The sequence below is a fragment of the Juglans regia genome, chromosome 2, assembly GCF_001411555.2.
Source record: "Juglans regia cultivar Chandler chromosome 2, Walnut 2.0, whole genome shotgun sequence".
In the NCBI taxonomy this organism is placed as follows: domain Eukaryota; kingdom Viridiplantae; phylum Streptophyta; class Magnoliopsida; order Fagales; family Juglandaceae; genus Juglans; species Juglans regia.
Genome location: NC_049902.1, coordinates 7,972,422 through 7,998,293, shown reverse-complemented (window position 1 = coordinate 7,998,293; position 25,872 = coordinate 7,972,422). Strand labels below are relative to the sequence as shown.

General features: G+C 35.5%; 1 protein-coding gene across 2 annotated transcripts; it reads left to right on the top strand.

Moving 5' to 3' along the window:
• Positions 1 to 7,217: 7,217 nt before the first annotated feature.
• On the top strand, positions 7,218 to 24,736 carry LOC108982957. 2 transcript variants are annotated; one of them, XM_018954463.2, is made up of 10 exons: positions 7,218 to 7,354; positions 16,691 to 16,748; positions 16,885 to 17,103; positions 17,315 to 19,941; positions 20,097 to 20,221; positions 20,523 to 22,475; positions 22,723 to 22,771; positions 22,860 to 23,104; positions 23,225 to 23,329; positions 24,455 to 24,736. In XM_018954463.2, the coding sequence occupies exons 3-10, from the start codon at positions 16,911 to 16,913 to the stop codon at positions 24,687 to 24,689; spliced, it is 5,532 nt and encodes a 1,843-aa protein (XP_018810008.2). In that variant the 5' UTR covers positions 7,218 to 7,354; positions 16,691 to 16,748; positions 16,885 to 16,910; the 3' UTR covers positions 24,690 to 24,736. The 2 variants fall into 2 exon arrangements, with proteins under 2 accessions (XP_018810008.2, XP_018810000.2); XM_018954455.2 differs by having other exon boundaries at positions 16,858 to 17,103.
• Positions 24,737 to 25,872: the final 1,136 nt, after the last annotated feature.

Here is a 25,872-nt window from a genome sequence, read left to right as displayed (position 1 = left end):
CGTGCTATCTGTAGATTTGAATCATCATTCTCAACCCAAATTGCAGCCACTTATGAAAATGTTGGAGCATTAAATACACGTTGATCTAAACTAGGATCTGATCTAATATGGATCTGTTGATTTTTCAAATTGAGGAAGTCATCAAGAGATCGAAAGAAATCAGAATATGGATTGACATAAAAAATAAACATAAGTTAAGCAATAATTGATGAATTTAATCTTGTTGAATCAGAGATGATTTTCTAATGCATGCTCAGTGTCATAGAAATACAATTGTAAATAAGAAGGACGTCCATCTGAAAAGAAGTAAATCATTAATGTAATGATAGATCTGCCATTATGCTCGAAATGTGTACATTCCTTTATTTCTTTTGCACAAATCTATATTAAATTTGACTCTAAATGATGTAAAAGTAAATTTGTTATTATAAGTTCGAATATAAGTTTGACAAATTCAGTTGTGTTTGAAGTAAACAGTTGATAAAGTTGGCCAGGAACATCATTTATGGCCAAAGAAATTGTTCCATTAGTATAACAGAAGCCGTTAGTTTCATGAGAAAATCTTTTTGCTCCACAATATCTACAAGATGGAAATTGCGGCAAAGAATATGCCTCAAATGGTACAGTTTGTAATATTTGTCAGAAGCGAGCGGATCGTCGACGTCGCTTATCTACCACATAAAACAAACATGTAGCAAACAATTGAGACAAATTATTAAAATTGTTTGAATTATCTGATTACGCATATTACTAAAAGATTGATGAATAGTAACAACAAAATGAGGAAAGCTATGTAACTTTAATTTTTTTCCTTACCCTGACAATGCAGTGGTGTGCTTGTTTCAAAGTTTAATTGGAGCCGAACACAATGTTTTTAATTTCGTACCGTAGCGGCCGGTACGGTTGAAATTTTTCGTTTCGGCCGTCCGGCCGGTACAGGTACTAGATATATACCGTACCGGCTAAAATACCGGCCGTACAGGCCGTTTCGGCCTGTACCGGCCTATATTTCGGCCGGTACCGGCCGATATTTCGGCCTGTGTGTTTTTTTTTTTCATTTTTTCAAACTACAAGTTTATTTTTTGATCCCCAATTTAGATTAGACTATTTATAATTTATATGTATGTATGTATTTATATATAATTTATTCATATATAAACTATTATTTTAGAATATAATTGTTATATATATTTATATATATAATTTATTCATATATCGACTATTCCGAAACGGTACCGGTACCGAAATATTTCGTTTCAGTGTCTTGACCGGTACGCCATCCGGTACGGTATTCAAAACATTGGCCGAACAACAAAAATATCCTATCGAAAAAAATGTTTCCAATTCTCAATGAGAATAACATAACGCCTTATGAAATATCATAGAAAAGAAAACAAAAATAAGTAACCTGTTGAATTAGAAGTTTGTCACAATTGTTTGTTCTTTCTAAACATGTGTTCATCACAACTCATCAACCAAAAAACATAAACTACTTCAGTAATGTTTAGTTAAGTTCAATTAGTTTTACTTAATGAGAAGCATATCTCTGTTTTCAATAAAATCCTTCAGTTCTAATATAAAAATAAAAAACTAAAACCTGAAAAAAATGAACTAAAAATAACATAAAACCGAATACCATACAAACCGAATGAGAAGCATGTGTCTATTTTTAATAAAACCCTTGAGTTTTAATGGAAAAAAGAAAAAACTAAAATCCTAAAAATAGAATAACACTTATTAACCTATTATAACAAAATCTACAAATCCAATAATATATATAAGGGGAAAAAATAATCAACATTCAAAAAATGTAAATTTTTAACCCACTTGCTCAAATAAATACCAACATAAATATAGAAACTGGGAGAAAATAATACTGAAAGATATATACATAGTCCAAAGCAGGTTGAACTCCAAATCAAAAAATACTAACCAAAATATACAAGCTTGAAAAAAACAACTCAAAGACATACAAATCTCAAAACACCATCATTTCTCAAATAAAATACTTCAAATTTCCTGCAAGAAGCAAACCAACAAGTCAGAATAAATAAAGGGAAAAAAATTCACTAAAACACCAAAACATGGAGAAAAAATGGAAGTTAAATATTGTTTTTTAGAAAGATAAATAAACAAAAATGTTCTCTAAAGTCCATTTATTTTCATTTGTTTATTTTTTGACAAATACCTCATTAAAACCCTTAAACCTTATAAAAAGACAAGTATAAATGACAAATCCAACAATATATATAAAAAAAATACTCAACACTTTAAAATTATAAATTTCTAAGAAACAAAGATCCAAATTTTAAAAGACAGATATAGATGATAAACAAAAATTAAATAAAGCAAAAAAACTCATCAACCAAAAACCAGAAACTGATTTCGTCATGTTTGGATAAGTCCAATAGTTTTTACCTAATGAGAAGCATGTCTCTATCTTTCATAAAATCCTTCAGTTCTAAAAGAGAAGTAAAAAATAATACCTTGATAAGAAGCGTGTCTCTATTTTTAATAAAACCCTTGAGTTTTGATAAAATATATATATATATATATATATATATCTATAAGCCAAGAAAAATTAACCAAAAAAAATGTCAAACCCAATTCCATACAAATGGAACCAAATACATAAGACAAACATAGTAACTATTCTTAGAGTGAAAAACAAAAGAACATCTATTAACCTATTAATAACTAAATATACAAATTTGACAATATATGCTTAAAAAATTAAGGAAAAACAATATACAAACCAGGAAAAAAAAATGAAAGCCATATACAAATATCAAAGCAACTAAACTACAAGTAAAAAGATCTAGATTCCCTGCAAGCAACAAACTAATAAATCGATTCAATTAGAAGTTAAAATAAGAAGACATCAACGGGATGACATGAAAGAAGAAATAAAACTCATGTTTCGAAATTGATCGAGACAAGAGATCGAGACAAGAGTTAAAAAAAATTCAAAAAAGAAACATGTACCAAGAAAAGGAATAGAGAAAAACACACAGAGGGGGAAAATCACAAAACAAACATAGAACAAAGAAAAATGAGTAACGAAATAGGGGAAAAAACCACATAGAAAGACCAACACATAATATAAGAAAAAAAAGGGTGAATCTCAAAAGCTAAGAAGAAACTTGATTTTTGGAAGAGAAGATCTTGAGTGAGAAAGATGTTACACACATGAGAGAAGAAAAAAGAACACAAATGAAACTTCAAAATATGCATTACCATTTATATAAACCAAGGGTCAAAAATGTAATTACGCAAAAAAAACATAAATTAGCCAGCCACTCCATGATAACAAGGAGAAAAACAAACAAAAGCAGACTGAGCGACTGACACACGTAAACCCAACCCATTAGTCTGACACACTGTCCATTCCCTAAACACTCAACTCAACGGATAAGAATGAGAAAAAAAAAAAAACTCTGACCGACTGACAAACATAAACCAAAACACTCAACTCATCCCCTCAACATGACACACTAACATACAAACCCATCTGCCCAACCCTTTCCCCAAACTGAAACCATCTCTTTCCCGCCTTAAACAATAAAAAACCATATAGTTAATAATCATGTAGTTAAGAAACCAAATAAATTAAAAAATAAAAAATAGAACAAGCAGTGAAGTTCAACGAAAAAATGGAACTGCCCTTCATATAAATTCACAATAAAGTAAAAATATAATATCGACAGTCAAGAAACACAAAACGAATATATGTCAAACATTATGTTTAATGTCATCTTAAATATAAAATAAATAACGTGTGAGTTATAAAATGAGTTATATAATACATCATTTCTATTAAAGGCTATATATGTAGTGAATAAAAGATAATATTAGAACAATTATACTCCATACTCACTGCTAAATAAACAAAAAGCGTGCATTATATCACAATGACATACCAACCAACACAAAAGATATTTTCAATAAATGCATCAAAATTAATTTAATTCATAAACTTTTTTTTCCAAAAAAAAAAAACCACATGTTTAAAGTCTTCAGGAAATACAACTAAGCATAAATTTTTGTTATTAAAAACATAAATAATAAAACATTTGATTTCTAGAAAAAAAAATACCATTTGAAAAGTATAGATAAAGACCAAGAAAGATCACTAATTTCAAATCCTACAACCAGATTAGACCTAGAGCATTATTTGTGAGGTAAAAGGAAAAAATAAACAATGGGAATCGATAGAAATGCAAAACAGTCAGGAAAAGAAATGAAAATGCTAATGAGTCACAACAGACATAGAATACTATCGGGCTGTTTGCTTCCGATAAACAATGATAATGTCACAAAATACAAATCATTTCTGGATGCTCTTCACAAAGATCATCTACATTAAAGAAGTGAAAGAGAGAACGTTATAACCAAATCCTTAGGATGAAAATAGATAACTACCAAAAGAGGTAGAAGGTAACAGATCCAATCGAAAAACCCAAAAAAATATGCTCCATACCGATGAATAGAAATCACACGACAAGATCCAAATCCAATCAAAAAAAGGAGAAGGAAAACCCAACAAGCACAAAGAAGAAAATAAAAATAAATCCACAGGCCTTTGAATCCAGAAACAACGACAACAAAAAAATTTGAAATCATCCCTCAGATCCAAAGAGATCTAGGCATTGATCTTAACAGATTTCAAGAAGCAAAAAATGAAAAACATATTATGAGCTACTCATGAGAATCACATCCCAGCCATATAAAGAAGAGAAAAATGATCGGAAATCAACATACCCACAGCACATCAGAACCGACAACAAACAAAAGCAACCAACGCGGCTATAGATCTGAGTTATGAGCTGCAGTGAGTGGCATATCTGAGTGGAGAGCTACAATGGGTTCAAATCGACCGCATCTAAGGCGCGGTGGAGGAGATTGGGAGGTGATGGCCTTTGTTTGGTGATGACGTCCGTTCAGCGACGACCTTCGTTCGACAATAGCAGCTGCAGAGAAAGAGAGAGGGCTTGGTGTGGGCCATGACACTAATGAGAAAGAAGGAAGAAAAGAAAAGAAAATGAGAGAAGATAAAATTTGCTTATGGAGAGAAGAGGAAAGAAAAGATGCAGATAAAGAAAAAAAGACTAAAAAGAGAGGGTTCGGGGTGGGTTGTGACACAAATGAGAAAGGAGGAAGAAGAGAAAAGAAAAAGAGAGAAAAAAAACTTTACTTTCAGAGAGAATAGGAAAGAGATGATGCAGAGAAAGAAGATTGAAAGAGAAAAAAAACACTAAAACTACTAACCATGCATCAAAAGATAATTATACTCCTAAAATAAAAGCAAAACGCACAGAACTTATGCATTTACCAACACGACAAAACCGGTAAAACAATAAAAACATGAAAGAAAAAACAGATGAACAAAAGTTACTATTCATTACTGTTTCTAACTGATAGAGACTTTTAATCATAGAATAGATATATAATCAAGGTAGGACCCATATTTACAAAAAAAAACCTATAAAACTTTCTATCTCTCATCCGTTTTTCACTATTTATAAAAAAAATTTGCCATCATTTTACATTCAAATATCTCTTAAATCTCCTACAAATATTGTTGAGAATCTTCTAAGTTCCTTTCTATATTGTTAAATAAAAATAAAAAGAAAGAGAACATCTGCACACTATGTTAAGTTGTGTTTCATTCTTATCCTCATTTTTTTTATTGCACCTTGATAAACTTTTGACTTTTTAGTCGTCAATATTACTCAAAATAAGTCAACACTTGTGGACAAGTTCGGTAAATCTAAATGATGAGGAGCAAAATCTAAAGAATGTTTTTTTTGTTTAATTCAAATTTTAAAAAGCTTATAATTTTATTTTGAGCTATTCCGTTGACTGGATTTTGAGCTATTTTACAATTTTTATTTTAAACGTAGGGTAATTATGTAAAATTGAAATTATTTTTAATGGAGAAGTGCAATCTTTTTGATTGTTTATAAATGAATTATAGAATAATTATAAAAGAGTTGTAAGTTATATAATTTCCCTTCATTCAATAGTAATTAATTTAATAAACAAAAAATCTTATCACAATCCAAGTAAATGGGTAAACAATTTTATGGAAGCGGAAATGGTCTTATTTACTTTAAAAGCATATGATCAATTAGATAAAAAAAAAATAATGAGATTTTTGAAAATTTCACTATACAAGAGCAAAACATTTTTTTAAAATATGACCATCCAAGAAGGATGACCTTTTAAGAAAATTACTGTTAAGAAAAGACAAATAATTTAATATATGACTATTAGAAAACATAGGCATTTAAGAAATATGACGGTTGCCTATATATTTGTATTTAAAATATTTTTTTTTATTGAGAAATATTTTAACTATAAAGAGATTCTATAAAAATAAATTTATAAATTAACGTAATTTATAGATTTATTTTATTGTAAAATAGATATAATATATAATATAAAATTATTTTAGTTTGTGAGTTTACTTTTATGAAATTTATTTATGATTGTAACACTTATCTTTCGATAATAGTTTTTTAAAAAAAAAATATTTAAACAAAATAAAGAAAAATAGAAAGTAAGATGTATAACATTAAGAAAAACTGGATTAATATTTTTTTCTGATATATCTCTATTTTTATCATAAAAAATGGATTCACCATAATAGAGAAATAGACTTTTTTTATTAAAGTCTTATTTGGATACAGAAACGATTTCATCTCATTTCATAATATCATTATAACTTTTTAAAATTTTTATATAAAATATAATAAATAATTTAATTTTTTTAAATATTAAAATAATATTAATATTAAAATATAATATTATAATAATATTTTATTTAATTTTTAATTTTTATCTAAAATCATCTCATCTCATAAGATCTTAAATTTAGCTCAATTCTCAAAATCTAAAATGTTTTAAACACGTTCAAAGCTATCTTAAAATGTCATCCAAAATTGCCTATCAATGGCTTCACTGACACGTGGCAGAATGTAATTGCAGGACCACCGAATTCTCTCTCTACTCTCAACAACTCTTCAAATGGCCTCTCGCTGTCCCCTCCCCCGGCCCCTTTGAGAAGCAAAACGCTTTCCTTTCGCCGAGAGACCAAAGCCACCTTAGCTTCGGACCCGAACCACATCGCTTCATTCTGCAAGCCTCAGCCTCGGTCCCAGCCTCGGTTTTGTTTCTCAGTTCGTTGAAATTTCTCACTATTTCGATCACTTTATCTCTCTCTCTCTTTCTCTCTCTCTCTCTCTCTGACGCCCATTCTGGCCTCTCTCTTCGATTCGAACCCTAAAGCTTCAGAATCAGACACTATCAGTGGATAGGTTCCGAGCTTCAATGGAGGCAACCCGACGTGACTGTGAGTCCATAGTCTCTCTTTCTCCTTTCTAAAATCCCTAATTTTCACTTTCTAGGGACCATTTCCATTTATCAAGTAAATCTATGCTAGGGTTTTGTGTTTTAGGGTTGGGCAGCTTTCTAGCAGCTCATATTGTCGTTTTGCGTCGCTTTGTTTGTTTCATCACTGATTGTGACTTCAAATTATGGTGTTCTCTTCTCGATCTTATGAGTTTTGGTTATGAAATGCGGGATTTTGAGAAAATTTCCGGCTTTAGACTCGGTTTGGTTGCTGTGAATATAGAGGAAAGGGTATGAAACTGAATTTGACTCTTATGTATTTTGCCCTTTTTGTTTATTAAAAAAGAAATTTTCGGCTGCCAATGCCAAAGCCTCTTTGTGGAACCGGGCTTTTGTTTTTTCGTTTTTTCTGGAATTAGTTGTACCCGTCGTTGCTACAGATATTTTTTTTTTTCATTTTCTTGGGTCTTTCTCAGTTTCAAAATGAGGAAAGATTAGCATTAAATTGAATTATTTTCTTTCTTCTCCATTGCCTACAGCCACTCGGTACTTATAAAAAAAAAAAAATTGCCTGCAACCACTCGGTAACTAAATGGAGAGGAAGGGTTATTTTGTCAAGTATTTACTGGTACATTCATTTTCAATTTGCTCCTGTTGTGGGTGTTTGGATTTTTCTAGAGTTGGGATTTGGTGACTTGGTTATGGAGATATTAACTGCTACTTGACAAGTTTATGGCCTAGATTCTAAATCTCTGTTAACTATTGTTTGTAACGAGCAAATTTTAATCTTGATTTCATATGTGATATGATATGAGTGGTAATTAACATCTGGAACTTAAGTCATTTCCTTATGATGATCCATGGCTTCAGGTGCATGCATTTCTGTGCAAACCAATTTACTTGGTAACAAGAAAATTTATCGTAGTATAACTGTGCAGGACAGCTTGTGAAATGGTTAGATCTGTATTGTTTTGTAATGTAATGAGAATATCTGACTAAAGAGTTATGGAAATGATGCTTATTTGTTGTAGGAGTAATGCTATATACCACATTCCCATCCCACTACGTAAGATGTGACACATTTATCACCATTGGATGATGAATATCATTCAATAGAGGATTCATCATCCAATGGTAATAAATGTACCACATGTTACATAGTGGGATGGTAGTGTGGTATATAAAATTTTCCTTTGTTCCAGTAATTAGCGAAAGATGTGGAACATGGAAAAGAAAGCTTTTTTTTTTTTTTTTTATTGGCAACGGGTATTCAGAAACAACGTTCCGACTAATCCCGGGGGTGCACAAGTCGTCGGCGAAGAGTTTTCCGCAAGTGCACTTCGAGTAATTCAAGGAAAAAATCCCACAATCTGATGGCCCCTAGAGATCGTTTGCACGTAAGGGGATTTGAACCTTAGTCCTGGGAGGAGCATACCCCCAAGCCCAAGGCCTTTACCACTTGAGTCAACCCCTAGGGGTTGGAAAAGAAAGCTTTAACAGAAAAGATGCCTATCCTTGTGGTTGTTAAACAAGATTCTATCCTTAATTGGGTCAAAAAGTTCTAGTTGTTGTTGGGAATTTTCTAAAGTGTCGTCAAAGTTATCCTAAGATGGTAGGTATAGACAATATTTATGATGGCTTATTCTTGTAGAATGGCAAACACTGATGAAAGAAACATACTGGGTGGTTAGGCAGTGGAGGATGGTCAGGAGGTGGGATTACTGTGATAAATGCTATTAGCAAGAAATGCTTGAATTGTACAGATTAAAAAAGTCTGTCTTTGTGTGCTTGTGCTAGGTTTTATGATAGGGAAAAAGTTACAATCTTGGGGTTTGTTGTGGTGAAGGACATAATTTAGCACTTGCAGATTGAATCAGGGTATGAAAAGTTTGAATTTTTGTGGCTGAAACAGATGATGATGGGTTGTAGAAATCATGGGCTTTGGCAAACTTAGGTATTTTATAGCTGGTTTGATAGGTAATTACTGTAACTTGGTGGCTAACTTGAAAGAGAAAATATGGTGTACTATGGTTTTGATAGGTAAGGAAAACGACTAGATTTGAGGTTGCAAAGAAAGAAGGAAAGAGAGTAATTTCTTGGAATTTAATGGGCAGTGATGAGGAAATTATAGCTTTAATTTTTGTTTTGATTAGTAAAACAAAGATTTTATTGATGATATAAATAGGCATAGCCCATGTACACGGGACACATACTTTTTTTTTTTTTTTGATAAGTATGTACACGGGACATATACAAGAGTGACACCGAAGTACATTGTCCAACGATACAAGAAAATCATGGCTATTCAAGCCATAGGTGATATGAAAAGTAGTAGTGTGCTAAAGGGAGGGAGGGGAGGGAGGCAGACTTTAAGACACTTACCTCAAAACTCAAATCATTGATATTTCATTCATCATTTTTTTAATTCATTTAGTACTTTGAAATATATTTTTTTAATCGGTAAACAATATTTTATTGATTACAATATGGTCTCCCATCAAAGGAGGATTGGGTATTCGGATGATACCTTTGTGCTTAATGTGGTGTTTATGGACGGAAAGGAACGATATGTGTTTTAACAATAAGGAGCGTGCAGTGGGGGAAATCTGGAATTTATTTGTTTTCTCTCTTTTACAGTGGTTTTCTGCTATTGTACTAAAGGTTGGGAACTTAAATGAGTTTTTGTCTACTTTCCAGCTCTCTAGAATGTAATTAGGTGTCCCATTTTGTATACTTCATGTATACATGGACATTGCCTAGTTTCATTCGATTCAATAAAGATTCTTACTTATAAAAAAAAAAAATGGATCTAAGGTCAAGTTTTGGCATGATGTATGGTGCGGCGATAGGACACTCAAGGAAACTTATCCACAAGTTTATGGTTTAGCAAGAATGAAAGAAGCCTCGATTGCAGACCTATTAATCATCTCCAATGGTATTCCCCAATGAAATGTTACATTCCTCAGAGATGCACAACATTGGGAGATTGATGTTTTTTGGGCGTTCTTTGACATTGCTTATTCCACCCGTTTGTCGGGAGGAGTGGAAGACAAAATTTTTTGGTGCCCCTCAAAGAAAGGGATATTCACAATCCGATCTTTCTACCATGCCATGACCACCTACTACACAAACCCATTCCCATGGAAGAGCATTTGGAGGACAAAGGCACCTATGAAGGCAACATTTTTTGTATAGACGGCTTCTTTGGGGAAGATCCTCACTCTAGACAACTTGAGGAAACGTCGAATCATAGTTATGGACTGGTGTTGTACTTGCAAGAAGAGCGGAGAGTCTGTTGATCATCTACTACTTCATTGTGAGATTGTCATGACTTTGTGGGATGAAGTCTTTGCTTGGTTGGGATTAGCTTGGGTGATGCCAGGAAGGGTAAGTGACCTCGCTTCTTGGAGAGGCATTCAGGACAATTCTCAATTTGCATCAATATGGAAGATGGTCCCAATATGCCTATCGTAGTGCATTTGGAGGGAGAGGAATGAAAGAAGTTTTGAAGATCAAGAGTGTTCAATGGATGAGCCTATAAATTTATTTTTTAATACTTTACTCTATTGATCGATCGTAATTAATTTTCAGTGTATGACTTTTTATGAATTCGTCTCTAAATTAGCTCGCTTAGTTGTTGCTCTTGTATATGTCCCGTATACTTGGGCTTTTGTTTACTCTTTTGATTATTAAAAATTTGGTTACAGATAAAAAAAAAAGACTAGGCAAGAGCCCGAGTATACGGGACATATATAGGAGCAATGCCTAAGCGTGTTAGTTTAGTGATACAAGGAATTAATGAAAAGTCATGCCATGAAAATCAATTAGAATCAACCAATGGAGTAAAATATGGAAAAATATGTTTCTAAGCTCATCCATTGACCACTCTTGATCTTCAAAACTTCTTTCATTCCTCTCCCTCCAAATACACCACCATAAACATATTGGAACCATCTTCCATATTGATGTAGTTTGAGAGTTGCCCCGATTGCCTCTCCAAGAAGCTAGGAGGTCGATTACCTTTCTCGGCATCACCCAAGCTAATCCCATCCGAGCGAAGACTTCATTCCACAATGTCATTGCAATCTCACAATGAAGTAGTAAATGGTCAATGGACTCTCCGCTCTTTTTGCACATACAACACCAATCCATGACTATGATTCGACGTTTCTTCAAGCTGTCTAGAGTGAGGATCTGCCCCAAGGAAGCTATTCATACAAAAAAATGTTGCCTTTAGGGGTAGCTTTGTCTTCCAAATACTCTTCCATGGGAATGGATTTGTATTGTACATTGTCATGGCTTGGTAAAAAGAGCTGATTGTGAACTTCCCGTTGTTGAGAAAAAATATATGAAGACTTTTCTTGTACAATTAGCGTTAGAACTCCCAACTTGAATAATTGAAAGCCTTAGAAAACCGAATAGAAGACTTGTAATACTATTAAAACTTCTAGAATAATCTAGATCCAATGGTCATCTAATCTTGTCAAGACTACTTTTCCTTGGAAGCTTATTTGGAGAAATAAGGCTCCCCACAAAGTGGCTTTCTTCACATGGACAACGACATCAAAGAAAATTCTTTTGGTGGACAACGTTAGGAAATGAGGGATTATAGTGGTTAATCGTTGTTGCATGTGCAGGAAAAGTGGGTAACTGGTGGTTCACCTCCTTTTACATTGTGAGGTTGCTAGCATCCTATGGAACACGATCTATCGATGTCTTTTGGGATTGGTTTTGTGATGCCTTTCCCGGTGGCAGAGCTTCTATTATGTTGGAGAGGGCAATTTGGCAACCATCAATGTGCACTTTTGTGCAAGATGATCCTATCATGCATATTATGGCGTTTATGGAGAGAAAAAACTGGCATAGTTTTGAGGACTGCGAAAAATCAGTGTCGGAGTTGAACTCTTTCGTTCTTAACACCCTCTATCATTGGATAATGATCCAACATGGTGCTGCCCTTTTCTATTTCTAACTTCCAGGATTTTCTAGCACTTTTACATTTTGATTGTTGAAGTGGAATTCTTGTATACTTGCTGTGTACCAGGGTAATATTTCTGTCATTATTAATAAAATCTTTATCTTACTTATAAAAAATAATCTAGACCAAACCATATTACGAAACTATCTCTGAAAATAGAATTTTTTTATATGCGACTCTGCATATAAAATTGTCGGTGATTATTAAGAATTTAGGTCTTCTGAATATTTCATTTGATTTTTATTATCTTCTTAAATGGAGGAACATAGGATAAGGTTTGATTTTAACGTAGTAGGGCTTTAGGTCTTCTGAATATTTCATTTGATTTTTATTATATGCTTAAATGGAGGAACATAGGATAAGGTTTGATTTTAACGTAGTAGGGCGTTTGAGATAAATTTCGACTAGGGATGGTTAAATGTGGATAAATAGTTTGTACGGCACTGTCAGCAATTACCAAAACAAACAATTTAGAGAGGCAGACAAATGACTAGATAAGTTTCATTATGGCCAGAAGGCAACTTACAGAATCGAAGAAGAACGAAAATGTAGAGATGGAAAACTCTAGAGTTTCACTATGGCCAGTGGACACTTAATAGAATTGTTGAAATCTCTGCATCGTCTTTGAATTAAAAACTTTATTTAAACAAGGAAAAAGATTTCCTGATTACTTATTAAGACCCTTTCAACACCAACACAAGATAAATCCAAATAAACAATAAACTTAATGACCAAAAAATCATGAGCACATAAAACTAGAGAAAAATACACGTGATAGAATTTCTGTTTTCTATGAGGGCTTGTTTGGAAAAATATTTCATCCCAAAATTCTCATCTGATTTCATCTCATCTCATTCCTAAACATCACTCAAACACAAATATTTTCAAACTAATCATTACAACTTTTCCTAACTTTCAAACAAAAAATAAAAAATAAGACAACTTTTTCAAATCCCTAAACAAAAATAATATTAAAAAACTATATTCTAACAATTTTTATAACTTTATAATATTTTTATTCAACTTTTTCTCTCTCCTTTCTCAAAATCCCATAAACCATTAACTCAAACTATCTCACTACTATTCACAAACTATCTTACTACTATTCACAAAATTCTCATCTCATCTCACTCCCCAAGCTTGTCCTTACCGAGGAGACAGAAATCAAGTTGGTTCTCCACCTCCCACTAGAATTATTGAGGACGTATGACCTAAGGTGGTCCTACGATGGATTCCTCATAGGTTTTGTAAATCTTGAGATCTTCACAAGGGGAATTTAAGGGTGTTATTTATGGCTTTATCGCAGATTTGGTGTACTCTGAGGAATTGTTCTTGCAATTTTAAGCAAGAGAAAGAATCCTTCAAGGACATTTACTTTCAAATCATGTAAAATAAGATAAGGGGAAGACAGCTTCGAAAGATTGCTATATATAATGGGTGCTTCTTTTAACAATATAATTTCTCTGTGTCTTTTATGAAGTTGTCCTGGATTCCTTGAAAAATCTGTTGAAGAGTGTTGGAAGGAATCTGATGGCACTGTTAGATGGCTTCAATCTGATTTTGGTCCCATCACTGTGGTTAGGAGTGCTTTTACGGTTTTAGCTAAATGATATGACACTGAGAGTTGTGTGATCCAATGACGACTCTTTAGATAATGTGACATTATTTTCTTGATGACATTATTGAAATGAAAATTTTCTTGATAACATGACATTGTTTTCATAGGCTTCTCTCAAATGAGCAAAAAACTCCATGGTGAAGCATTTTTTTTGGCATTGGAGCTCATTATTGGAAGAAGAGAATTTGCAACAATTTTTTTGTACTCATAAAAAAATAATTTTTTTGATAAGTAATAAGAGATTTATTAATGCAAGTACATAGGTATAGCCCAAGTACGCAGGAACTCATTAAAAAAATATATATTTGTAGAAGAATTAAAAAAGAAGGGCTCAAGATAAGGACAAAGGAAAGAATCCATGGTGTAAGAAGCTTATTTGGGCTCCTTCCAAGAAAAGGATGTTCAGCATTCGATCTTTCTATAATGTCTTTAGTCCTCATGATAATAATCCCTTTCCTTGGAAAAAAGTTTGGCAGACTAAGGTTCCCCCAAGATTTGCATTTTTTGCTTGGACAACCTCTCTAGGGAAGATTCTCACCATGGACAATTTGAGGAAAAGAAAAATTGTTGTGATTGAGTGGCATTGCATGTGTAAGAATTGTAGGGAATAGTGGATTGCTCCATTGTGAGATGGCCAACACTTTGTGGATTCATTTTTTCATTTGGGTGGTTTGGTGTGGGTCATGCTCTGCAGAATTGTGGACTTGTTTGACACTGGGAGAGGGCTAGGAGGCGGTTCACAATTTATGTGTGGAGAATTGTTCCTACATTCCTCATATGGTCTATTTGAAGGAAAATAATTGATAGAGTTTTTGAGGACTGAGAATGGACGATGGAGGATTTCCTGACTTTCTTTTTCAATTCTCTCTTCCTTTGGACAGCCTCTATTGACTTTAATGCACTCAATTCACATGATTGTCTAGTATCTTTTTTGCCTTTTGTGATTCTTAATGAAATTTTAATACTAATAAAAAAGAAGGGGGGAATTTAGCCTTTGCACTTTGATGGTTAAAGTATGTAATGTGCAGGTTTTAGGATAACAAAAAAAAAAAAAAAAAAAAAAATCCATGAGAGGGATTTATAATCACGGGCACACAAAGAACAAAGATCCTCATAGGGGATGTGTAATAACAGGCACCTGAATATAATGGACAGCAATTATCAATCAGCATATTGCTGGGTCAGATATTCCTCACTTCTCTCTCCTCTCGTTTCCACTCTCTTGCTGATGGCCATTTCCGGTGTTCCTTGCTGGAGATAACCACTTTTAGCATCTTCCTTTCCTAGTTCACAAGAGAGTGAGGTCACTATGGCTCAGTTTGGATACACAAACCTCTTATCTTATCTCATCTCATCTCATCATTACAACTTTCTCAAATTTCCATACAAAAATATAATAAACAATTCAACTTTTTCAAATCCGAGAATAAAAATAATACTAAAAAATATATTCTAACAATATTTTATTCAACTACTATTCAAAACATCTCATCTCATCTCATCTCATCTGAACTGTCTATCCAAACCCAACCTAAATGTTCTCAGGACTTTGCATATTGGGTGAAGCATGGGTTGTTTGTCTTGGTTTTCTGTGGAATCTAAACTTTTTACTACTCTTTCGCCACACTGGGTGGTAGCCCACTTTTGTATTCCCAATTTTAGTACCCAGGAGTTTTTTGGCCTCTTCCCCCTCTCTCGTTAGGCAAATTTGTAGTATACTTGCTTTGTGTCGCTGCAATTTGGAAGATGGTTCCCTTATGTCTTATGCGGTGCATTTGGCTGGAGAGGATTGACCGGAGCTTTGAAGATAGTGAATGTTCTTTGGAAGAACTTAGAAGATTCTTTTTCAGTACTTTATTTTTATGGGCTTCTGCTATTGATTTCAGTGGTGCTAGTTTTCATGATTTTCTTGTTTATTTTTCCAGCACGTAACTTTTTTTTGATAAGTAATAAGAAATCAAGCACCAAACTTCTTGTAGGTGTTTCCTCTTGTATACATCCTTTGTACTTTGGCTATGCCTATTCCACTTATTCAATATAATCTTACTTCTACCGATAGAAAAAAAAAAAAAAAAAACTTATTGGCACCTACATCCAGACAACCCTTGTTATTGTTAAAGCTCCAGAATGATGCTAGATAACTGGCTATTCCCCTTTAAAGATTCCATTTCATGGCATCACTTTTTTTTAATAAGTCCATTTCGTGGTATTGCTAAACATTTGGAATTTGAATAATAATAAATTAGATTTTCATTTTTTCCCGCCTTTGTGTTGATGCTTGTGTATTCAGTTTTTAAAGGAAACTTTTGAAGAGTCACTTTGCACAATCTTTACTCCGTTGACTTTGTGATCATTGCATCTTCTCCTGCCCCTTCCTTTTCTATCATCTCAAGGAGTATAATGATGTAGGTCTGATTACATGTGACTTGATATGACTTCTTGTACAAAATATTTGTAATTTTATTCTGCCAAATGACAATAGTTAAGGTCCCGTTTGGATACAGAAACAATTTCATCTTAACTCATCTCATCTCATGTTATCTGATCATTACAACTTTTTCAAATTTTTACACAAAATATAATAAACAATTCAATTTTTTCAAATCCCAAGAGAATAATAATATTAAAAAGAGTATTCTAACAATATTTTATTCAATTTTCAACTTTCATCTAAAGCCATCTTATCTTATCTCGCTATCCAAACGGGGCCTAAGCTATTTTGTATGCTGGACTGTGTGCAGGATAAGTTTTAAGGCTTGGGAACTTGGCATTTGCAGTGACTAAATGTACATAAAAGAGGTATGTTTCTTAACACATTTGTATTTGCAGAGACTTTCATATACTGTTATATGGTCACTGATGGAAGTGTAGGAACTTGTTATCTCGAATTTATTCTTATTTCTTTTAGGTAATTTTTCTCCTCTCAAAATTCTAGCTGCTGTAAATTTGTGGGCTGGTTCCATGCCTGGCAACGAAGTTGGAGATAGGGTCCACAATTTCTTTGGTCAAGAGAACTTGTCTCAGGGCCAGCATCATTCACAGGCTGGTCACGGAAACTGGCACGGTTTAAATAACAATCCTTTAGTCGGAAACCAGAGACAGTTCGGTGCTTCTTTTATTTCTGATTTAAAGAACTACAATGTACAACAATCAGGTATCAACAAGTTTAATAAGTTGTCCTCTTGCTTAATTGGTTTCTATCTGCTTGTATGGTCTTCCAGAAGGTTTATTGCAATGAATGAATAAACTTCTCTCAATCCCTCAATTGTTCACATATCACATCAAGGATATATGGTGATCATACTCATATGGTTAAGTGCTATTACCTGTTATTAATTGTACTGCTGTTCTTTTGGTTCTAGCAGACTCTGAGAGGGGAGAGGGAAGTCGGTCTTTGCATGTGCCACATGGTTTCAACTTGACACAATCAAATGTGAGGTCTGAGTTTGGCAGAAGTTTGCCTCAGAACCAGCATACAACTTTGAATGGCCATGTGCATGGGCATCAATTTGTCCAGACAAGGCAGAATGAAGCAAACTTTGTGGGAGTGGATACAGAATCCGATTGCCATAATTTATCACTGAGAGGCATATCTATTCTTGAGTCACAGCAAGGGAATGGTCCTGAGCTTACTAAGAAAAACTCATCAAGGTTGGAAGCTGCTGAATCTCCCGTTAATTATGACTTTTTTGGAGGTCAACAGCAAATGAGTGGCCAGCAGCCTGCCATGCTGCAATCTTTGCCGAGGCAGCAGCCAGGGATCAATGACATTCAGCTTCTACAGCAACAATTCATGCTCACACAAATGCAAGAACTTCACAGGCAGCAACAAGAGGAAAGGCAGCAGAGTTCTATAAATCAGGTTTTCCCTGTTCCAAAACAGACAGTTCCCAACCATTCAGCTGTGCAAATCAATGGCATTCCTATTAACGAGGCATCTAATTCTCCATGGCTGCCTGAGCTTGTGGCAGGTAACACAAACTGGCTGCAGCGTGGTCCATCTCCAGTTGTGCAAGGATCTTCTAGGGGACTTATGTTATCCCCCGAGCAAGGCCAGGCATTGCGTCTGATGGGATTGGTTCCTCAACAGGTTGATCAATCTTTATATGGGGTTCCTATTTCTAGTGCAAGAAGTACTCCAAATCAAAATTCTCATGTTCAAATGGATAAGCCTGCATTACAGCAGGTATCAGCCAGTGGTAATTCATTTTCAGGTCATCAGTACTCTACATTTCCTGGTCAGGTTAGTGTGCAAGATGAAAATTTTTCTTCCAGACAGGATTTTCAAGGTAAAAATATGTTCAGTCCTGCTGGAGGCCAAGGCCTAAGCAGTGGATTTAATTTGGACCACGTGCAGCAAGTGGATCCCCAGCAAAGAAGTGCATCCATGCAAGAATTCAATGGGAGGCAAGAGATAGCTGGATCTTCAGAAACATCACAGGAGAAAACACTGATGCAGGTTGCCCCTTCACAGAGCGTGTCTTCCTTAGATCCAACTGAAGAGAAGATCTTGTTTGGTTCGGATGACAATCTGTGGGATGCCTTTGGAAGGAGCACAGGGGTTTGTAACATGTTGGATGCTCCTGATTTTTTAAGTGGATTTCCTTCTGTGCAAAGTGGGAGTTGGAGTGCTCTTATGCAGTCTGCTGTTGCTGAAACTTCTAGTGCTGATATAGGGCTTCCAGAAGAGTGGAGTGGCTCGACTTTTGGGGACACAGGGCCTCCGACTGGGAATCAGCAGCCCTTAACCATTAATGATAGTAGCAAACAGCCAGTTTGGACTGATAACAACTTGCAGACTGCTTCGGCTTTGAGTTCTAGACCTTTCCCCCCTTCTGATGATGCAAATAGGCCCTCTACGAGTACGAATTATTTTAAGGTTCCAGGATTTCAGCACTCAGGGCTCAAAACTTTGCATCAACAGGGTGACAGGTTACAAACTGGTTCATCTCATACAACTATTGAACGGTTTCAGCAAGAAGGAAGCAAATGGTTAGATCGTAGCCAGCTACAAAAGCCACTTGCTGAAGGCAGTCATATTTATGGAAATGTTGCTCACTCTTCAGGGGTAGAAATAAATGCCAAGAGCATTTCGGGTTCTTTGGCCCATCAGCAGAGCATATCTTCATATAATAGTGGTGGCCAGCCATACAGTAGATCAAGTGGTTGGAACTTCCCGGAATCTTTTTCACCTGATAGTGGTGCTACTTTGAAACATCATGAGAATGAAAAATCATCTCTGCTGACTCAGAGTAGTGATCATAAGGAAGCCACACAAGAAGAAATTGCCCGTGGTGCTGGTCTATGGAGGGCTGCTCCTGTTCCCAATTCATCTGTTGGATTGGAACATGTAAAACCTGGCATAGGTAGCTTGCAGGTTTACAGGGAAGTTTCCAGTTCTAGTAGTATTGTTGCGGTACCTAATTCAAGCACTGCAAGGGCCAACCAGGAAAGAAGCCACCAGCTTCAAAATAATAATAATCTTGATTTCTGGAAGGATGTTCAGTCTTCAGGGAACTCCAAAGGAAATGAGGTTGTGGGGAAATACCAGCATCATCTCGATGAGAACCCTCAAGCTTTGCAGTCATCAGGGAATAATGGGTTGGATAAGGGAGCAGTTGAAACGAATGAAATGGAGAACTTATATAAAAAAGAAAACTCAAGGGACAGTTTTCACTCTAACACATTGCTTCATACTTCCACTGGTGGCTTAAGAGAGAATGTTTGGTTAGATGCTAGTGATTCTCGTACTTTGATTGGGGGCAAACAAAAGTTATCCAATCAAGTTAATCAAAAACCTGGAGCTCGCAGATTTCAGTATCATCCAATGGGGGATGTAGATGTCGTGGAGCCTTCTTATGGCGCAAAATATAATGCTAATCCTCAGGCCTTGGCTCAGCAGGTTTCTCAAGGATTAAGAGGCCATAACCAGGTGCATGCTGACCAGCGATCAGCTGATCATACTGATAGAAATTGTATGGGATTGGAGAAGGTGATTGTTTGAATTATTTGAGAATAATGTCAATACTTTTGTTTGTTTTTGGTTTTTTTGTTTTGTTAAGTATGGTATTTTAAAACTCCTAAGAAAAAAGCTCCTTGGCACCTTTTTATTTAAAATTTTATTGTGGCCATTTACCTGGTTTTCAGGGTGACACCAAAGGCTTAGACGAGTTACCTTCAAAAGGCATGCTTCCGGGCTATGTACCTAATTCATCTGCTTCCTTTCTCAAATCTGTGGGTAATTTTACCCCTAACAAGACAGCTACATCAAGGTAGTTGAATATTTAAGACTAGTTGTTCCTCTTTTAGATTTGATATTCCGTAGATTGATTTTTTACGTTGCCAACTGATTTTCTTCTGTAAATGTTTGTTCGGTAAATTGATGTGTAGCTTATATCTTTTAGACACTGTTATAATAAGAGCATAGTTGTATTTGCTTTCAATAGATGAATGCTAATATGTTTGGTTAAATGTTTACATGCTTATAGTTCTCTCCTGTTTTCTTTGCTGTTATATCATAAGTCACTGGTGAGTTGAGTTGAATTTGTCTTCTCTTGTTTTTGATTTACACAGTCAAAATATGCTGGAGCTTCTTCACAAGGTGGATCAATCAAATGAACATGGTGGCACCAGAAGACACAGTAGCTCTTCTGACTGCTATCTGTCTTCTGAGATGCCTGAAACAGAAACTTCTGATGGACCATACTGTCACCTTCAGCAAAATCAGTCTTCCGCTACTCAGGGCTTTGGTTTACAGTTGGCCCCTCCATCTCAACGGTTGCCAATTCCTGACCGTGCCTTATCTTCCCAGAACTCCTTACAAACAGTTCTTGGTTCATCTCATGAAGCTTCTAGGACTGAGGATAAGGGTAACATGTGGTTGGCTTCCACAGCCTCTGTTCAGTCTTTGACATCTTCGTGTGAATCATCTCAAGGTGAATTTCGGAATAATGTTTCTGGTAGCTTAGGCCAAACAGAAAATAAACTGTCACAGTACAAAGTCCAAGAAAAATTTTCTACAGCTTTTATGTCTGGTTCTTCTTTCTCTAGTAATCATCCTCAAGGTCAGCACATGACTGTTGCAAGTGGACAGCAGATGCCAAATCAGTCTGGAAACATGTCTATCAACAGGTTTACTTCTCAGTCAAAACAGATTGATGAATCTGGTGAGAGAGCTCAAGCTGGTCAATCTGCCCTGGAGTCAGCACCAGATGTCTCCACGAGTACTCAAAATAACCTTGCTTGTTCTGCGGAGATGTCCCAGCTGAATAGTTGTGACCAAACTCGTTCAAGAGATCCAGCTCAACAAATCTCATCTTTGGAGGGCATGCCAGTCTCTCTGCCTTCTGTTACAGCTGGCATTTCTCGACCAGATTCCGTTAAAACAATATTTCCTAATTTTTGGAGCAGTGATTCAAGCCAGCAACATTTATTAGGTGCCCAGCCATCGAAGGCTTCATCTAACTTGTTTAAGTCCCACCTACGATCAGATAACAATTCTGGACCTTTGAATAGTAAAGATGTCCAGAAAGGAGGGAATAGTCTATCTGGATTTTGTGCAACTTCTTTAAATTCAGAAGGCTTTGTAGAGCAATCTGTGAAAGAAAGCCCCGGGCAGCAACTATCATCTGAGAATATTGACCTTCTCAAACGGACATCGAGTGTATTGCAGGGGAATGAGTCCGTTGTAAACAATCCTTCTGATTCATTTCATTCAAATGCTGCTGCTACTCAAAGAGACATTGAAGCTTTTGGCCGTTCTTTAAGACCAAATAATGTTACGCATCAGGATTACTCCTTACTGCATCAAGTACAAGCCATGAGAAGTGCCGAGATGGATCCAAGTAATCGCAGTATGAAGAGATTTAAAGGTCCAGATTCTGGTAGGGATGTACAGCACATAGCTCCTAAAGGAGGACAACAGCCATCATATGGATACAATGATATGGTTCGAGATGCATCGTGTGATTACAGTTCAGGTCCATCTGGAGATTCAAAGATGCTAAGCTTTTCAGCTAAGCCAGGGGAAAGTCGGGATACAAATGCATCTTCTCAGGATATATTGGCATTTGATCTGGACGGTTCTCATAATCTATCAAGTAGTAATAGTGTAGCTGCTGTTCGATCTGAGAATTCTCAGATTAGTCCCCAGATGGCACCATCCTGGTTTGATCAGCATGGAACCTTTAAAAATGGACAGATGTTGCCAACATATGATTTGCGGAAAACTGCCACTACGAAGGGTTTGGAACAGCCGTTTGTTGTTGGGAGGCCATCTGACAGTGTACTTGCTTGCAATTTAATGGATCAAGTTAGTGCTACCGCCGATGCTAGTTATCTAGCTAATGTCCGGCAAAGTCGCTCTACATCGGCAGAAATTGAAAAGTTGTCATCCCCTCATTTATTGCTTCCTGATGTCACTGATCAAAGTCTGGTTGTGAGATCGAAGAAGCGTAAAAGTGCTACATCAGGACTTATACCATGGCATAAAGAATTGGAGGGCTCCCAGATGCTTCCGAATATCAGGTGATTGTCATATGCAGCTCACCAATTCTATAACTTCTGGACGTCAGCATTTATTGACTTAAAATCTCTCTCTCTCATTTGAAATTTTAATTTTGGTGGTTAACTTTCTCATTTTCTTTTTTATTAAATATTCAATGTGTTATTTGTTTTGTTGACATACACAGTGGTTTCTGCCCCGTTCCCCTTATTGATTTGTCCTGTTCTTTGCCCTTTTTTGTTAACACAAGCAAAATTCTGCCTTTTACAGTGCGGCAGAATTAGTCTGGGCCCACACTGCAAATCGACTGATTGAGAAGGTGTTTTTAGTAAAATGTCATCTGATATTATGTTTTTCCTTTGGTATTCATAGTTCTTTGAGAGTTCTAATTGCTTATTTGATGACAGATGGAAGATGAAGAAGCAGTGGAAGATGGATCACCGATGCTTAGAACAAGCAGAAGGCTAATTTTGACAACACAACTTATGCAGCAGCTGCTTCCACCTCCTCCAGCAGCAGTTCTATCAACTGATCCTAGCTCACACTGTGAGAGCGTGCCTTACTTTATTGCTAGATCAGCATTAGGAGATGCATGCAGTGCAATCTCGTGCTCTGGAACGGATACCTGTGTGCCTCCTGACAGTGGAAAACTGTAAGAATTGCTCTAAAGTCATTTGAATTTATGTGCTCATGATGGATGACATTTATGATCAATTATTTTAGTATTATTTGTTATGTACTAATGCTTAGTTTTTCCAAAATATGCTTTTAGCCTGTCTGAGAAGCTTGCAACATTTGGAAGAATTGATGGTCAGTACTTAAAAGTCATGGAAGACTTTATTGGCAAAGCGAGGAAGCTCGAAAATGATCTGTTGAGGTAGCATTTATGTCTTTTCTTTTGATATCTATTCTTCTTACTGCTAACATACATATCACTATTAATTCAGTCAGTTTATTTTTCTTGGATATTCCCTCTTTTGACTTGTTTTTTTGAATTTTTTTTATTTACAATGTTCTTTACAAGGTTTCTCCATCATGTGACTGTTCCTAGTGTCATCCAAAAGTGGCAGGGCATTTATTGAGTTATAGATTCATGACAATTTAATCGTATGAAAAATAATGTTGCACTTATAAGTTTGTCTTCAAAAATCAGTACTGCAAGTGGGTCGCTGAGCCATTTATTTTTGGCTAATTGGTTTGGTCTCTCTCTGGATTTAATCAGTACACTAAATCTTAAATTGTTTGTAGGACTTTTCTGGGTGTGACTGAAGCATCAGTCTGCTGAATATCAATTTGTATGTCAGTTTGATAAATACTATTTGATTTAGTGTACCCAAATAAGACTTCTCGGGTGCCATTATATTGGGTCTGTTCTTTGTGTGCTTTAATTGCACAGCTTTCTTTGTTTAAACAAAAAATATGTAACTTAAATCTTCTTGATTGAACCAATGAACAATGCCAACTTGTAACAATTTTAGGAATTTTAGATACTCTTTCTAGAAGCTATATGACGATTGTATTATTTTCTTGTAGGAATTAATCTTCCATGCATATTTTTCCTAGATTCTCCAATCAGCCATCCGAACATCCTCCTTACACCACAGTTACACCTTCATAACTTTTTCTAAGTTAAACAACATAAGAGCACGAGCATAGGCATTCTCTTCAAGTTCCAAACTACTAAGAGTCTATTTTGGAATATAATACACAGCACAAAAGAAAAAGTCCAGAAAAGCTACCTGGACTTCCAGGTAGCAGGCAAAATACTCCTTGATATCTGTCAATATGCGGGATAAAGAAAGGCAGCAAATTGCAATGGAGAATAAACAACAGAGCTTTATTGAAACTACCTGGATTCTACAAGATGAATTAACACATAGCATGTTGCTCTAATCAGTGCAATATTATTTTTTTTTATGGTATTTGGTGTATTTCTTTGCTTCATATTCATAGCATGCAGATCTCTCTCTTTCTCTCCTTCCTAATGCTTGTGATTTTGCAGACTGGACAACAGAGTCTCAATAGTAGACTTAAGACTGGAATGCCAGGAACAAGAGAAGTTTTCTGTCATCAATCGTTTTGCGAAATTCCATGGCCGGGGGCAAGCTGATGGGGCTGAGACCTCATTGTCCTCTGATACAAATGCAAATTCTCAAAAATCTTTCCCCCAGAGATATGTTACTGCACTTCCAATGCCTAGGAATCTCCCAGACAGGGTACAATGTCTTTCACTTTGATCATTAATTAATTGATTTTTTCCTCTTCCTTGGGCAAATTGTCTTCATCCCTTGTGCTTCTCTGGTCCATTTTCTTTCAACTTATCTGATGGTGCGCTTTGACACAAAAGAACCACAGGAGTGGGAATGTAGGAGAAGAATGGATAGTAGATTGCCTCCTTAAACCCAATGGAGGCTGTTAGATCTTTGCAATCTAGGCCATTGGTGTCATTCTTGAGAAATATTAGTTGGTCCTGTATACATTGGTAGTCTAGAAAGAAACTGCATTACTGCAATGCCCCGTCATTTTTATGTAGCTGGGGAGGACAGAGGCAGAGTGGTTTTTCAGTAGCTGCTATAATTTCAGGTAATAATGTGATTTGGGCATGAGTTTCGAATCAGAAATTGGGTTCTCTCTCTTCTTTTAGGAAAAAAGGAATAACAGGGAGGAGTTGTGGGCAGAGACTTCCAATTTTTTACTGCATTGATTAGGCAGTTAGGCTGTTAAATCTACTTTCTAAACCATTGGCACTGTGTGCTTGCTCTCTCTTTCTCCTTGGAGAGGATGATTTGGCTGCACATCTCATCTCTGTCAGCTGAATTATCCCAAGTGTAAATTGGACCTAATTGCTTTAATTGAACAAACCCAGCTAAAACTAGAGACAATAACTAAAAATAAAATAAAAATAAAAGTTCCTATTCCTCACCTGCCTGGCTGGCTATCTTGATTGATAAAAATAATGCAATTCGAGGTCCACAAACAATAGTAATCAATCGTTAGCACTGCTTTTATTTCTCTCATGATTTTTTTTTTTTTAATGACTCATGATATCTTACTGGAGGTGGTGTGTTTAAACATTAACTTGTAGCTAGCAGAATCCAGTAGGGTGTTACTATGGTTGATAAGTAGAATCCAGTAAAGTTATCCGTAGTTTTGAATTCCGTTCAGGCTGAAGCTGCCGGAATTTTCCTTTCCGGGGCAGTACTCGGTACACTATGTATTTTCATTCCGTTTTGTTCTAAATTATGACTCATTCCGGCTTGTTCCTGTTAATTTTGGCCCGTTTTGGCCAATTCCGGACTATTAATCCGTTCCAAACTGTTTTGATAGCAAATTTGTAATTTTCTTGAGTTTGGATGACTTTTTTGTAAATTTAAAATCTAGATAGCATTCATGTGGTACTTTAAAATATAGTACTCATTT

Bases quoted from the DNA above. Each gene is read 5' to 3' on its own strand.
- LOC108982957 (XM_018954463.2), top strand. From the start codon at position 16,911: ATGCCTGGCAACGAAGTTGGAGATAGGGTCCACAATTTCTTTGGTCAA. The intron at 22,476-22,722 runs GTGATTGTCATA...TGCCTTTTACAG, and splicing joins CAGATGCTTCCGAATATCAG to TGCGGCAGAATTAGTCTGGG. The intron at 22,772-22,859 runs GTGTTTTTAGTA...ATTTGATGACAG, and splicing joins CAAATCGACTGATTGAGAAG to ATGGAAGATGAAGAAGCAGT.